The sequence below is a fragment of the Oncorhynchus keta genome, chromosome 10 (assembly GCF_023373465.1).
Source record: "Oncorhynchus keta strain PuntledgeMale-10-30-2019 chromosome 10, Oket_V2, whole genome shotgun sequence".
Classification (NCBI taxonomy): Eukaryota; Metazoa; Chordata; class Actinopteri; order Salmoniformes; family Salmonidae; genus Oncorhynchus; species Oncorhynchus keta.
In genome coordinates this window covers 33,639,166-33,656,051 of record NC_068430.1, presented here as the reverse complement: position 1 = coordinate 33,656,051, position 16,886 = coordinate 33,639,166, and the positions used below count along the sequence as shown (strand labels likewise).

The window sequence follows — 16,886 nt, the reverse complement described above, 5'->3', positions numbered from 1 at the left end:
TATATATGTTGTAGCCTGCACATAGTGACACACTTTTTTCATCCAAGAGTTGGATGAGATGTGAATGAACATATTTAAAACTTGTCTAGAGTGTCAACCTCAGTCACTCTCAGATTAACTCAAGTAGTTCATACTTAACAGTGTTCTGGGGACAGTTGGATGTGCATTTATCCAATCACCCTCTTACTTCCTACTTACTTTCAAGGGTCTGACTGGCCGACTAGTCACTCAGGTGAGCAGAGAGGGAAGAGCTATTCTGAAAGAGGGGTGGACTAGTATCATTACACTTGTTCCCTGCTACTGTACCACCAGCACTGCACTGCACAACCCAGCATCTCTCAACCAGCGCCCCTCTCACAGTAAGTGGCCATCTGCTGGCCTAAGCTGTGGCCCAAGATTTAACAGGGGCCTCTGGATAATCTTGTCAACAGATCAGCTACACCAGGCCAATCCCATGATAAAGTAGGTAGCATATAGTCAAAGATCGAAGGGTCAGAATTAGAAAGGGACAACGGAATTGGAGGACGCCCTAATTAGCAACCCGGTTCTAGCCATGAGACCAATCTCTCTTTCTTTCCTTTTCTCTCTTTCACTGCACGTTGAGCAATCTCATAGTATCTGCAGGTGGAAGGTCCAATGTCTGGCTTTTTGTCTTCATTCAGCACAGTTAGAGCCACCTACCTAGTTGGTTAACCACAACTACAGCGCCACTCCATTTGAGTTTGTTCACATAAAGTATGAAACGCTATATCAGGTGTATGAAGCATTTTTACATTAGAATGGCCTTTGTTACTCTGTTTACAACCAAGCCCAGTCAAACAGTGGCTAGCTGTTCATGACTCTTTTGTTTTGTCGCAGAGGTAATCCACTTTGGAGTTCACTACATGCAAAGTTATTGGAGATGACAATTCCTGACAAAATAGATCTATAAAGAACAGATCTATCAATTAGGCACATGCAAGCACAGAAGGCACTGTGCACAGAAGGCACACTGCTGAGTACAGTAAATCTCTGTGCTGACCCATGACACAGATTTCTGAGATGAGTGAAATCTCCCTCTGTTCAAATTGTCTCTCTCCTCATCTGAGTGCAAAAGGCCAGTGACGTATGATGTATTGTAAGTGGTAGAGCTTGACCAGAAAGGCAACACTGTTGTTTAATGCGTTCTATCCTCAACGGATCACTCAACCCGTGCCAGGAAACGAGACCTGATGCCTGTTAAACTCTCCATCCTTCACCAGCATAGTCACAAAGCTAAGGTCTTACGTTGTAGAAATGCCTTATGATCACATGGCCTTCACAGTCAAATCACAAAGTGACAAATAACGTATTTTCATGGCTCAGATTTGCATGCCAATTGTCACTGGCCATGGAACAAAAAGAACACCTGACACCATCTATTTTTGAGTCATACTTGACAGAAGCTGGGCGAGCTAAATTGTGCAAGAGGAAGTCAACTTGGAACATCCATATGTTCTCTATTTCTAATCCACCCATCTCTTTCTAAATCCAATGGAGTTTGCCATTTTTAACCTTCACTTTTGCCCTCTGCTTCATCCTAATAGGATCTAACGGTTCCCATGGGAACGCCAGAAAAAGCCCTACCCAATCCCAACCTGACGGCAAGATGTCAGGTTTAGCGTAGGGGAATTAGGGAGGGCTAACACCAGAGAGGACAGCTTCCCTTCGTCCCCAAGCAGTGATTGTCTGACTGTGTGTCAGTATACATCTCCGGTGCCCTCTTCCTCCAGTCACCAACCACGGACTGAGGCCAGGATCCCCTGTTCCCAGCCCCCACCACTGCCTCCCTCTGTCCCGGTCTCCCAGTGCACCCCTCAGACGCCGGGAGCGGCCGGCCACATTTCCGTACCACACAGGATCTTGGCTTGAAAGAGTGATAAAAAAAAGTAAAAAATGGGAGCCGGAGGAAGTGTCGAAGACAAGGCATTAGCCGCAAAGTCCAAGGAGCTGGAAAAGCAGCTGGCGGAGGATGCAGACAAAGAATCCAAGACAGTCAAGCTTCTGCTGCTTGGTAAGGAGCTGTTGTGCTTGTGGGGCTTCTTCTGAAAGTGCAGAAAAGTAGAATGGAACACTCAACTGGCTTATGGTCTGTTAGCATATAAACCTGAACAGTGTCTGATGCAAACACTTAGGATAAGCATAATCTTCTTTTAAAAAATGGGGAAAAAAAGATATTGGTTGGAGATGAGAAAGTATGCAACTACAGTATGTGCCCTGTTTTTGGAGAAATAGTCACCGCTTTTTTTCTTGTTGGAGTGGGGGGGGGCATTGTATTGGAAATTTCACAGCAATAAAAGTTACAAATAGTTTAAGTTTACATTATGTAAACATGTGAGTTTTTGTGATGAGGCAGCCATACCAACCTGTATGAGCTTAAGCATCAGCCATAGCAAACCTTTATGAGCGTAAGCATAATATAAGATTTACATTGGTAGGTTACACTAATGACAACAGTTATTATATTCACTGGTGAAGTTGACATAGTTGTTGTGAAGTCTTTAACACTTTGATATGGTCACTTGATCGGTGGAGCTCTTTTCTCAAGGTCATTCTGGAACATTTTCAGCTAAATAGAGGCTCTTGTGGAAGCACCTCTGAAATGATCAGAATTTGGATAAATGTAATACGCTTTTCCATTTGTGTAACACTTCCAGACTTGTGGAAACTTGCCAATGCTGAAATGGTACATTCAAAAACGGGCTATTCAATCAGGACTATAGCGTTGATCCTGACATTGTATCTAAGTCTCCGGTATATATGAAAAGAGTCAAAGTTATTAAAGTAGTTCATAATCTGTTATATACTGTATTGGTGTTCTGTCTTTGCACATTTACTATATTTGCACATTCAACGTGACCCATGTCACTATAATGGATGCAAATAGATAAACATGTCAAGCTGAAAGTAGCTTACATTAAATCAGATAAGCCCAGAGTGGCTGCTGCTGTTACCTCAAGACTGAGATGAGAAATCATGGGCTTGTGAGGTCAGAGGTGTAAAAAAACAACATAGTAAAAGGCAATGCCATTTCTATTGACCGAAACAACAAGTTCTCTCATACTGACATAATCTGTATGACAGTCGTTACTGTAGTATAGGGATCATTTAATGTTTCTCAGCAGCAATAAAGTTAATAGGTGAGTAAGTTCCCCTGAAATGGAACGTGTTGATTCATAACTAGGCTACTAGAAGGGAAGTTGTACGTCTATTTCTATATTAGTGACATCAAAATACATTTAGATTCTGAGAAAGGTCTGGAAAGTGTCAAATATGGAGCACTACTTAGCAGGGAATCAGATTAGTGTTAATGTTTGTTTCTGAAAGGATTGGAAGAGCCCTCTTCATAGGTTATGAAACCAGAATTCTATATTTATATATTTCTGTATACGTGGCCATGGTTATGAATGTTGACATATCAGATGCATTTTGTCAATAGAGTATGTAAAACAATGAGCCGTAGATACGTGTCATGAGCTCTGGTTATAAATAGCTTTGTGAGAGTTCAGGGGCAGGATTTAGTAAGCTTTTCTCATAGGATCATGGTAACCCAATTATGCTTTCTTTCCTGCCACTTAGACTCCCTGTAATAATTTCTCTAGCACTGGGTTACAACATGGCCCCACCTTGCAAAATGCATCATCAAATGCTAATTAATAATATCACAGAGACAAAAAAAGTAAGTGCCAAGCTAATTGACAAGGGCCAAATAGATCAATACTGCAATTCTGAGGAGCCAAATACAACAAGTACCAAGCCACTAAAAGGTTGCAGACTATAGAGTCAACAGAGGACTACCAGAAAAACTCAGTTGGGTCAACCATCAGAGTAACCAGAGCTAGCAGCAACAAAGCTCATTAGGATAAATTACAAGAGCCAATTACTATCTGGGCCATCGATCATGCATTTACAATAATGGAGCCAGAACATCCACCTGAGTTTACAACAGATCAAAGATGCAGATGTTACATCCTATACACCATAACCCCTGTCTACACCCCTCACTAACAGTAAATAGGGGCCATGGTCCACATTTTAAACTAAACAAATGAGATACAGTGGCAGCTGAAGCAATTGGTCAAATATTGACACATTGCAAAAGTGAAGTCCTGTGAAATGACTGACCCACAATCCAGTTGGCAGTACTGCAACCATAACATTGTGAGTTGAGGCTCTGTGGACGAAAAACAGCAGTTTAATGCCATCAAACCTCATGTCTCCTGTTGCTCCTGCAGAACACAACACACAGCCAACTCTCTGGCAGAACTATGGAGTAACAATTACTAACACAGAGTTGTTCTGTATTTTGAATTAAATGTGAAACATCTGTATTACTTTTGTCATAATCAACAACATTTGCTGTCAGAGCTTAGTGTATGATGTGTGTCTTGGGTGCAAGAACAGTGACTACTCAACTCTTGCTTAAAAAGAAATAAGCAATTGACCATTGCCTTGGCAGAAGGACATTTTCTGTAGCTTCATGGGTGAGCCACTTTATCTGATACACGGTGCCATCTTCTGGTTCTAAGCTGAAGTTGAGAGATACTTCAGGTATCAATGACAGATTAGTATTTACAGTATTATTAGGCCAACAGTTTATTTCTGTGTCAGCCCATTATAGTATTTTCTTTCATCGGGAGGTAGGGATTCAAGAGTTAGGTATGAGTTTAAAATAGGTCTCTGTTTATCTAAAGCAGTTTTAAAACGAAATTGGTGGTGAAGTGTTTTTACAGGATGAAAATATATTTGGCTTTTTGGGAAAAATGGAACCTCAAGAGACCATCAAAACAACTATGAAATCAGAGAGGCAATTGCTTACAGCCATTTGGCACAAATAAAGCATGGATTAGTGGAGACGTGTTGCAGAGACAGCCCCTTAAGCACGGACCGACACATGTTTTTTGGACATCTTGTTTTGGTCCTGTCCGGACCGGCGGTCTTTTACTTTGTGTGGTCCGAACAGCCTTGATTTCAACGTCGGACTGGACTGAATCTTGACCAAATTTCACAAGTTTGGACAACACAGTACAGTAGAGCACAGTACATTACAGTACAATAGATAACATCTAAGTATAGTGTACAGTACAATAGAGCACAGCAGAGCACAGTACATTACAGAACAGAAAATAAAAGTTCAGTACAGTACAGAAGAGCACAGTAGAGTGAAGTACAGTAAAGTTCAGAACAGCAAAGTACAGTATAATGTACTCTACTGAACTAAACTGTACTCTACTGAATTAAACTGTACTGCATTGTGCCCTACTTTACCGTACTCTACTGAATAAAACTACTGTCCTGTACCATACTGTACGCTACTTTGCTGTACTGGGCTGTTCAAGCTTCTGAAACATAACCTAAACATCTATCTGTTCAGATTTCAGATTTGTATTTGTTTGGGTGCAGAGTTTATTAGAATAATACCCAGCAAGGTCTGCAAGTGTTTGTTTTTACATTTTGGCCATTCAGCAGACGCTCTTATGCAGAGGTCATTCAACCAAGGTAGATAAACAACAACATAGCACAATCATAGCGACAACAAAAAAAGATCTGTAACTGTTGCTAAGAATCTTATTGTAGTTGAAGTGGTCGGTTGGATAATTCCATAGGTTGGACTACTTTGAACTAGCCTTGCTGACTTGACCCTTGTCACTCACAGCGCAGGAAGAGTTGTGACACACATTAACATTTGTTAATGCAATATTTGTTCAGAAAATGTGTGACGGGTTTGATTGGTTCTCTCAAATGTTTTTTTGTTGAAAATCCAACTGTTGTAATAATGTGGAGCTCAGGGGCAGTGTGTGACTGTGGGTGTTTGTGAGAAAGACACAAAGAAGAGCCAATCAGTAAAAGCACAGCCACCTTTCATTATCGACACATTGTGCTGACAACATCAAAAGAGCCATTCAGGAGGACTTGAGAGTTAGGTCTTAGCCAGACTAACTATGAACATCGTCGTTGCCAGTTTTAAAGCTTTTGATCTTCAGTTGGCTCCTCTTTCCTTTATTGATTTTAAAATAAGTATTGTGATATAATGCTTACTTCATTGTGCAGTGGAAATTTGTCATTGTAAATTTCCTACATTGTAAATAATAGTGAAGACATCAAAACTATGAAATAACATTCATGTAGTAACCAAAAAAGTGTTCAACAAATCAAAATATATTTTAGATTTTAGATTCTTCAAAGTAACCACCCTTTGACTTGATGACAGCTTTGCACATTATTGGCATTCTCTCAACCAGCTTCATGAAGAATGCTTTTCCAACAGTCTTGAAGGAGTTCCCACATATGGTGAGCACTTGTTCCTTCACTCTGCGGTCCAACTCATACCAAACCATCTCAATTGGGTTGAGGTTTGGTGATTGTGGTGGCCAGGTCATCTGATGCAGCACTCCATCACTCTCCTTCTTGGTCAAATAGCCCTTACACAGCCTGGAGGAGTGTGTTGGGTCACTGTCCTGTTGAAAAATAAATGATTGTCCCAATAAGTGTAAACCAGATGGCATGGCGTATCACAGCAGAATGCTGTGGTAGCCATGGTGGTTAAGTGTGCCTTGAATTCTAAACAAATCACAGACAGTGTCACCAGAAAAGCACCTCCACACCATCACACCTCCTCCTCCATGCTTCACAGTGGGAACCACACATGTGGAGATCATCCGTTCACCGACTCTGCGTCTCACAAAGACCCGGCGGTTGGAACCAAAAATCTCACATTTGGACTCATCAGACCAAAAGGACAGATTTCCACCGGTTTAATGTTCATTGCCCTTTAGTAGTGGTTTCATTGCAGCAATTCGACCATGAAGGCCTGATTCACGCAGTCTCCTCTGAACAGTTGATGTTGAGATGTGTCTGTTACTTGAACTCTGTGAAACATTTATTTGGTCTGCAATTTCTGAGGCTGGTAACTCTAATGAACTTATCCTTTGCAGCAGAGGTAACTCTGGCTCTTCCTTTCCTGTGGTGGTCCTCATGAGATCCAGTTTCATCATGGCACTTTATGGTTTTTGCAACTGCAAAGTTTTGGACATTTTCCGGATTGACTGACCTTCAAGTTTTAAAGTAATGATGGTCTGTCGTTTCTCTTTGATTTTTTTTTAGCTGTTCTTGCCATAATATGGACTTGGTCTTTTACCAAATAGGGCTATCTTCCGTATACCACCCCTACATTGGCACAACACAACTGATTGGCTCAAATGCAATAAGAAAGAAAGAAATTCCACAAATTAAATTTCAACAAGGCACACCTGTTAATTGAAATGCATTCCAAGTGACTACCTCACGAAGCTGGTTGAGAGAATTCCAAGAGTGTTGCAAAGCTGTCATCAAGGCAAAGGGTGGCTACTTTGAAGACTCTCAAATATAAAATATATTTGTATTTGTTTAACACTTTTTTGGTTACCACATGATTCCATATGTGTTATTTCATAGTTTTAATGTCTTCACTATTATTCTACAATGTAGAAAATAGTACAAATAAAGAAAAACCCTGGAATGAGTCGGTGTGTCTAAACTTTTCAACTTTCATTCAGAACCGAAAATTTACCTGATTTCAACGTCAGGAAAAAACATATTTTCACCTTTTATTTAAAGGATGGGCAACCGGCTGTTTTATTGTCACATATATTGGATAGGTGCAGTAAAATGCGTTGTTTTAAAGGGTCAGCCATAGTAGTACTGCACCCCTGGAGCCTTGCTCAAAGGCACATAGATTTTTCACCTCTCGTATTCAAACCAGCGACCTTTCTGTTACTGTCCCAACTCTCTAACCACTAGGCTACCTGCCGCCCTAATAGTAGAATACAGATGCAATTTCGAAATTTGGTTGTGCATCAGAGTTTTCCTATTGTTATATCAGTCACCGAGAGTCACTCAGTTAACTAAACATTTTAGTCTAGCCGGCTATCTAAACGTAGTAATCATGGTCGAATTACCGACCGGCGGGGCCTCATTGATTTTGTTAGTCACTTTCACTCAGATATAATGTTTTTTTAAATGGAAAAATGGCTCTCCACCCTATGGCAACGTGTATAATTGCAAAATAAATGCTGTAAAACTGCAAAAATATATCTCCGCCCCATGGCAAACTGTGTAGAATTGCAGGAAATTAACTCAATTTTGTCCCTACACTGTCAAGGGGGGTCCACTAAAATGTTTTGCTCACAAGGTGGAGAGGTCAACAAAATTCCACTTAGTGCCCCCAAAAGGCTATAGGGCTGGCTCTGACTGCATGTGTGGGTATGAATGCTGGTACACAGACCCGCGAGCCACTGCGGCTCCTCATGAGGAGTTTTCCTGGCGTCCCCCACCCCCATCAAAGTTGCCTATCCTTTGTTCAGAACCTAAAATGTACCGAACTTCAACATCTGGAGAATACGTCTTTTCAACATAATTTTGCCTACTGGGAGACTTCTGGTTAATACCTTAAACCTTTACCTACACATAAGTAAGAGAAGAATCAGCAACAGAGTGTAGAGGAAAACCAACCATCCTGCAGAAATTAAACAGTTGTGATAACTGACATGAGAAGATCAAGAAGACAGAGCAGTGACGTCTTCGCTTATCGGACAATCCTCTGAGAGGCTTTTCAACCTCAGGCCTCCTTACCCAAGGCCTCACAAATCCCTCCATTTAGGCCTGAGCTAATAAGGTCACTGGCCTCTGCTAAACCATTGGGACAGATGTCAATCACATTAGCCATAAACCCTTTCATACGCCCAATTCAAAATAGTCAGGAATCTTAGATGGCCCCCTTGAGGTGGCGTGTGGAACAACAAATCAGCTCGTGGTGACAATCTCGTTTGATATAAACCCAGAGTGAAATTTGCTTACTGGTATTATTACATTAAAATTCACTGCTCATTTAAGTCTGCCCTACGGCCCAGAACTTGTTTACTCTGTTCCTATTCCCCCCCAACTAAGTGTGTTGTTACAGTTCATGCAGAGAAATGGGCTAAGCTGTTAGTGTAGTGTGTGATGGGGAATGTCCTATAGGATATGCAATGGTACAAATGCAACAACAACATGCAGAAACAAAGCTAAACACAAAACAGAAGATAATGATAGAACGGATGTGAAAGAACTGTAACTGTCACTTTTGCAACACCACTGAATGCTTGTCATGTCGTGTGTCTAAAAGCACTGGATCTGTGGCGGGGAGTGGCAACTGCTGACGTTCCTCTTTCACTATGTGCCATCATTATGAATCTCTTTGCTCATGCTATGTTTCAACCCTTGGGTTCCCTTTAACCAACTACAGGGTGAATGACGATGATGTGTTTGTACATTTAACATTTTTTAACCTTTATTTAACTAGGCAAGTCAGTTAAGAACAAATTCTTATTTTCAATGACGGCCTAGGAACAGTAGGTTAACTGCCTGTTCAGGGGCAGAACAACAGATTGTGCTTGGGGGTTTGAACTTGCAACCTTCCGATTACTAGTCCAACGCTCTAACCACTAGGCTACCCTGCCGCCCCAACATGGGAAAGCCCTTGTAACATATCTACTTCTTAATTTGTTTCACCAGGTGCTGGTGAGTCTGGGAAGAGCACAATTGTTAAGCAGATGAAGTGAGTATAACAAAACAAATGCATTGTATCTCTCATTCCTCCTCACTCACATGCAGGCAACCTTGTCCAAATACTGTAACATCACTCTAAAAGGTGTAAACTGGGTGTTCAACAAGATGGACTAAGTTAATAGCTCATAATCACAACAGAATTAACCATAATATAATAGATTGTGGTGGCTGCAATTGACATGTACCCTTACAGAACAAAACACTTGCTGCAACATGCAACAAGTACCAGTTCTTGCCACTAGTGATTGTTGGTATGTACACTGCTCAAAAAATAAAGGGAACACTAAAACAACACATCCTAGATCTGAATGAATTAAATATTCTTATTAAATACTTTTTTCTTTACATAGTTGAATGTGCTGACAACAAAATCACACAAAAATTCTCAATGGAAATCAAATTTATCAACCCATGGAGGTCTGGATTTGGAGTCACACTCAAAATTAAAGTGGAAAACAACACTACAGTCTGATCCAACTTTGATGTAATGTCCTTAAAACAAGTCAAAATGAGGCTCAGTAGTGTGTGTGGCCTTCATGTGCCTGTATGACCTCCCTACAACACCTGGGCATGCTCCTGATGAGGTGGGGTATGGGCTCCTGAGGGATCTCCTTCCAGACCTGGACTAAAGCATCCGCCAACTCCTGGACAGTCTGTTGGTGGATGGAGCAAGAGATGATGTCCCAGATGTGCTCAATTGGATTCAGGTCTGGGGAACGGGCGGGCCAGTCCATAGCATCAATGCCCTCCTCTTGCAGGAACTGCTGACACACTCCAGCCACATGAGGTCTAGCATTGTCTTGCATTAGGAGGAACCCAGGGCCAACCGCACCAGCATATGGTCTCACAAGGGGTCTGAGGATCTCATCTCGGTACCTAATGGCAGTCAGGCTACCTCTGGCGAGCACATGGAGGGCTGTGCAGCCCCCCAAAGAAATGCCACCCCACACCATGACTGACCCACCGCCAAACTGGTCATGCTGGAGGATATTGCAGGCAGCAGAACGTTCTCCACGGTGTCTCCAGACTCTGTCACGTCTGTCACGTGCTCAGTGTGAACCTGTTTTCATCTGTGAAGAGCACAGGGCGCCAGTGGCGAATTTGACAATCTTTGTGTTCTCTGGCAAATGCCAAACTTCCTGCACGGTGTTGGGCTGTAAACACAACCCCCACCTTTCTGACCGTTTGAGCAGACACATGCACATTTGTGGCCTGCTGGAGGTCATTTTGCAGGGCTCTGGCAGTGCTCCTCCTGCTCCTCCTTGCACAAAGGCGGAGGTAGCGGTCCTGCTGCTGGGTTGTTGCCCTCCTACGGCCTCCTCCACGTCTCCTGATGTACTGGCCTGTCTCCTGGTAGCGCCTCCATGCTCTGGACACTACGCTGACACACAGCAAACCTTCTTGCCACAGCTCGCATTGATGTGCCATCCTGGATGAGCTGCACTACCTGAGCCACTTGTGTGGGTTGTAGACTCCGTCTCATGCTACCACTAGAGTGAAAGCACCGCCAGCATTCAAAAGTGACCAAAACATCAGCCAGGAAGCATAGGAACTGAGAAGTGGTCTGGTCACCACTTGCAGAACCACTCCTTTATTGGGGGTGTCTTGCTAAATGCCTATAATTTCCACCTGTTCCATTTGCACAACAGCATGTGAAATTTATTGTCAATCATTGTTGCTTCCTAAGTGGACAGTTTGATTTCACAGAGTGTGAAGAGTGATTGACTTGGAGTTACATTGTGTTGTTTAAGTGTTCCCTTTATTTTTTTGAGCAGTGTATTTATTTGGACAGTGAAGATAAACGTTTAATTTCGCTCTATACTCCAGCATTTTGAATATATGAGGCGGCAGTACAGGATTTCACCTTTTATTTTAAGGTATTTTCATACCTTTTTAGAAATGAATGCACTTTATGTATCGAGTCCCCACATTTGAAGGTTTCATAAGTACACTATATATACACACAAAAGTATATGGACACCCCTTCAAATGACTGAATTTGACTATTTCAGCCACACCTGTTGCTGACATGTGTATAAAATCAAGCACACAGTCATGCAATCTCCATAGAAAAACATTGGAAGTAGAATGGACTTGCTGAAGAGCTCAGTTACTTTCAACACGGCACCGTCATAGAATGCCACCTTTCCAACAAGTCAGTTCGTAAAATGTATGCCCTGCTAGAGCTACCATGGTCAACTGTAAGTGCTGTTATTGTGAAGTGGAAACGTCTAGGAGCAACAACGGCTCAGCCGCGAAGTGGTAGGCCACAAAAGCTCACAGAACGGGACTGCAGAGTGCTGAAGCGTGTAAAAATCATCTGCAACACTCACTACAGAGTTCCAAACTGCCTCTCGACGCAACGTTAGCACAAGAACTGTCCGTCGGGAGCTTAATGAAATGGGTTTCCATGGCCAAGCAGGCGGATACAAGTCTAAGATCCCAATGCGCAATGCTAAGCGTCGGCTGGAGTGGTGTAAAGCTCGCCGCCATTGGACTCTGGAGCAGTGGATATGCGTTCTCTGGAGTGATGAATCCCGCATCACCATCTTGCAGTCCGACAAACAGATCTTGGTTTGGCAGATGCCAGGAGAACGCTACCTGCCCGAATGCATAGTGCCAACTGTAAAGTTTGGTGGAGGAGGAATAATGGTCTGAAGCTGTTTTTCATGGTTTGGGGTAGGCCCTTTAGTTCCAGTGAAGGAAATCTTAACGCTTTAGCATACAATGACATTCTAGACGATTCTGTACTTCCAACTTTGAAGCAACAGTTGGGGAAGGCCCTTTCCTCTTTCAGCATGACAATGCACCTGTGCACAAGGTGAGGTTCATACAGAAATGGTTTGTCAAGATCGGTGTGGTTAAACTTGACTGGCCTGCACAGAGCCCTGACCTCAACCTCATTGAACACCTTTGGGATGAATTGGAATGCCAACTGCAAGCCAGGCCTAATCCCCCCATATCAGTGTCTGACCTCACTAATGCTCTTGTGGCTGAATTGAAGTCCCCGCAGCAATGTTCCAACGTCTAGTGGAAAAACCTTCCCAGAAGAGTGGATGCTGTTGTGGCAGCAAAGGGGAGGAGGACCAACTCCATATTAATGCCCATGATTTTGGAATGAGATGTTTGACCAGCTTTGGTCATGTATTGTATTTGAACAAATTCACTTATAGTGTATCGCATTTAGTCAAAAGTTTAGCATTTGGTCCCATATTCCTAGCACGCAATGACTACATTAAGCTTGTGACTACAAACTTGAATTTGCAGTTTGTTTTGGTTGTGTGTCAGAGTTACAGATGCACAAAGATCATGCCACCAAAACATACCTCTCGCCATTACCAATAACAGGGAAGGTTCATATTTCTGGTGGGGAATAATATTTATGCTTCTTTTTCACTCATCATTATTCACTCATCATTCATGATTGTGCGTAATCATAGTAGCATCCACATTAATGTAGAAGTGTTTAGAAACATATTATATTCTTATTTACAATAAAAGTGACTCCAAAATGACACAATACATTATTTACCATTCATTGCTTTTGGGCACAACAATCCAAAACACAACCAAAACAAACTGCAAATGTATCCAACAAGTTTGTTAAGTCACAAGTTTCATGTGGTCAATATAAGTGAATTTGTCCAAATACCATCAAATGGGAGGACTAGATACATAACATGCTTTCATTTCTTTACTGTAAACCAGATATGTATGAATATACTCTCAATTAAAAAGTGACATTCTGTACTGTCACCTCATATAAAACATTTGATATCAAATCCAAAATGCTGGAGTAGAGCCAAATGAAAAGTTATCTTCACTGTCCAAATAAATATGTAGGGGAGTGCATAATGTCAGTTGTATTTGAAACTGTAATTACAACCCAACTGTTTTCTTCCTCTTATGTTGGGTAGAATTCTCCATCAAGGTGGTTATACCAAAGAAGAACAATTGGAGTTCAGGGCGATCATCTATGGTAACATCCTGCAGTCTGCTCTGGCCATCATCAGAGGCATGGAGATGCTGACCATTGACTTTGGATCACCAAAAGGAAGTGTGAGTCCCACTCTGCATCTTTAACCTCTTCTGATCCTCCAAACAGACAATGACACACACTGATAGACATTGACACACCAGCAGAAGTTTTGGTAATTGTACGTTATTCCAATAGAAAGAACAACAATACATTGTTAGCTTAGCGAATTAGCTACTTTAGAATGGAAGGAAATGTACGTTTTAGTAGCGGTAAAACTCACCATTTGACTTCATGGTGCAGGAAGACGGGCAGAAGCTGTCCAACCTGTCAGACTCCATTGAAGAGGGCTCAATGCCCCCTGAGCTGGCTGATGTCATCAAGAGGCTGTGGAGTGACAGTGGTGTCCAGGCCTCCTTCGAGAGAGCAGCCGAGTATCAGCTCAATGACTCTGCTGGCTAGTGAGTGTCACAGCAACTGTTATAGTCTGTTATGACAGTCATATCTTTGCTGGTACGTGTGAGAGTGATTATGTGGGTCTGGGGGTGTGGATGTATGCTAAACTGAAATCTCGCTAAACAGCTACCTTGGAGAATTGGACAGAATCACAAAGTCTGATTACCTGCCCAATGAGCAGGACGTGCTGCGTTCTCGAGTCAAGACAACCGGTATTATCGAGGAGCAGTTCTCCTGCAAAGAGCTGCATTTCAGGTGAGGGAATGTTTGCCAAGCATGGGAGACCACAAGCGGCCAATAGTGGATCTCCCGTACATCCTTGTAGCGTGTTAATTCCCTTTGATCTTGGGTTTGATTGTGCACAATCACCGGTTAAGTCTGTACAGTCAGATGTTAACATCTCACTTCTTTAACCTCTCTTCTGACAGGATGTTTGATGTGGGCGGCCAGCGGTCGGAGAGAAAGAAGTGGATCCATTGTTTCGAGGGTGTAACCTGCATCATCTTCTGCGGAGCTCTCAGTGCTTATGACATGGTGCTCGTAGAGGACGATGAAGTGGTGGGTTTGGTTCTACAGTTGACCTCTGAAAGGTCCATTAGTTTGTAACAGTTGTGGCTTTTTATGCCCAAATTCTGTACTGTTTACTTTCAGTTCTCTTTTTTATGCTGTGATCCATTTGGTAAGATTGAAGGAGCATCATGATTTCTGATTCTAACTGAAGAGTATTTTCTCCAGTCTGACTTTGAAGTAAACAATGGATTATTCAGTCACAAGGTTACATAACTCTACTATCCCATCACATGTTAAAGTCCCTAAGGACATAGCTCAGATGACTAAACATTATGATTGCGTCACAGTCCTATGCCTGATACCACCACCCCAGTCCAAGCACAGAAGACATGTAGAGTTGTGTTTGTGTGATAGTCAAAGGCAAAGAAATGGGAAGCAAGATCATATCTTCAGTTTAGAGTAGTTATTATACTTATCCAGCCTGAGGGAGGACTGATGAAACAGAGATTGTTGGCACTTAACCTAACTTTCGTACACTTCTCCACAGAACCGTATGCATGAGTCTCTCCACTTGTTCAACAGTATCTGCAACCACAGGTTCTTCGCCACCACCTCCATTGTGCTCTTCCTCAACAAGAAGGATCTTTTTGAAGAGAAGATCAAAAAGGTCCACCTCAGTATCTGCTTCCCAGACTACGATGGTAAGAGTAACCACAAGTAAAAACAGCATAGTACGATTTCCCACGAGCATGAATGATGGAAACGTTCTGTCTCTTCTTCTGCAATATGATGTAGCAGCAAGATAAACAGAATAGGTACTGTCAATTTCATCACCTACAATTTTAAACAAATGAGAACCACTTTATAAGCTGCCCGCTTTCTGTACCACTAGGCCCCAACACATATGATGATGCCAGTGACTACATCAAGAAGCAGTTTGAGGAGCTGAATATGAAGAAGGGTGTCAAAGAAATCTATTCCCACTTGACCTGCGCCACGGACACAAAGAACGTGGAGATTGTGTTCGGAGCCGTGACAGACATCATTATCAAAGAGAACCTAAAATCTTGCGGTCTGTTCTAAGCAGATACACAAAGAGGTACAGTAGTTATTGCGTTGGTTCTTGAATTCCAAATCGACGCCTAGCCTGTACAGACACTTCAACTAGATTTGGACAAATCAGATAATAGACTTGCCTCAGACTAGGTGAAATTTTCACCATGATGGATACACCCATCCAATCTTTTCAGATTTAAAGTGCCTCAAGGGTAGGTTCAATTTGGAATTCAGCATCTTATTCTTTTATGTTATTTTTTTTGCCTAATTTAAAAAAAAAACTTTCTTCCTCACAGATTGTATTTTTCCCCTCTTCCCTTCACTTGGATTCATGTTGAAGTTGAGCAGTAGGAACAGAAGGCACAACAGAAGGCTTTGTAATGTCATAAGACTCTTCAATTCTACACTATCCCTTCATTCCTAACTCCCAACACCCTAAATTATGGGTAATGAAGGAAAATACTAATAATAATAAGAAAACAGCCCAAAACTTACTCCAAAGGGAGTCAACACACATGTCCAACAAATCGAACAAAGATGGCAATATGTTCTTCACGGAGACAATGTGGATGATGTCCTTTAGATGGAAATGTGGATAAGAAGTCAGAAGAACAACCGAATGAACACGTTTGATATAGGTACTTTATTAGATATTCTGGGGTTATTTCTGGCTCTTAAATGGTTTGTGTTGAAGAAAGTGTAGAAAGCTGCTCATGGAATCCAATTGATAAACTTATGAAAGGATACATTTTGAAGTGATCCATCTTACTCAACATGGTCAGAGTGAAGTCCTTTCCAATTACACTGTTCTTGCCCAATGATTTTTAATGGTTATATCTAGTTCTGTTTGGATATGCTTACTGTTTCGCACCAGATGTAACACAGTAAAAAGTTATTCAGCTCATTTCAATCAGCGAGTTCAAATAGCTGAAATTTAAGAAAAAAGTACCATCAAAACAAGTTAGCAATGTATTTTGTAAATAGGGGACCTTAAACATTAATATTCGAATACGTTATGACAATGTTCAACATCAGTGACATGTTTAGTGATGTGCATGTATATTCCATTTTGACTACTGACAAATGAACCTGTAACTGACCGGTCTTGTGAAAGATAAACATTAAAAATAAAAATGTATACATAGCAACTGCCATTTCTGAATGTCATCATTCTTTGTATTTTTTTTTAACAAAGATATGTGATGTGACCTTTAGGTCATACAAAGTTGATTTACTGTTTAAAGGAATACTTTAAAAATGTGAGGTGAGCGAGCAAATAAAAATA

At 41.7% G+C, this 16,886-nt stretch overlaps 1 protein-coding gene across 1 annotated transcript; it reads left to right on the top strand.

Annotated features, from left to right (window-relative positions):
• Window positions 1–1,629: 1,629 nt before the first annotated feature.
• LOC118388550 (guanine nucleotide-binding protein G(t) subunit alpha-2-like) lies at window positions 1,630–16,749 on the top strand. Its single transcript, XM_035777741.2, has 9 exons — window positions 1,630–2,032; window positions 9,550–9,592; window positions 13,521–13,662; window positions 13,883–14,040; window positions 14,162–14,290; window positions 14,464–14,593; window positions 15,093–15,246; window positions 15,438–15,644; window positions 15,898–16,749. Exons 1-8 carry the CDS (start codon window positions 1,915–1,917, stop codon window positions 15,626–15,628), a joined length of 1,065 nt encoding a protein of 354 aa, XP_035633634.1. The 5' UTR covers window positions 1,630–1,914; the 3' UTR covers window positions 15,629–15,644; window positions 15,898–16,749.
• Window positions 16,750–16,886: the final 137 nt, after the last annotated feature.

Excerpts from the sequence above, each read along its gene's own strand:
- LOC118388550 (XM_035777741.2), top strand. The coding sequence starts at position 1,915 with ATGGGAGCCGGAGGAAGTGTCGAAGACAAGGCATTAGCCGCAAAGTCC. Across the intron at positions 2,033-9,549 it reads AGTCAAGCTTCTGCTGCTTG|GTGCTGGTGAGTCTGGGAAG; the intron begins GTAAGGAGCTGT and ends TTGTTTCACCAG. Across the intron at positions 14,594-15,092 it reads TCGTAGAGGACGATGAAGTG|AACCGTATGCATGAGTCTCT; the intron begins GTGGGTTTGGTT and ends ACTTCTCCACAG.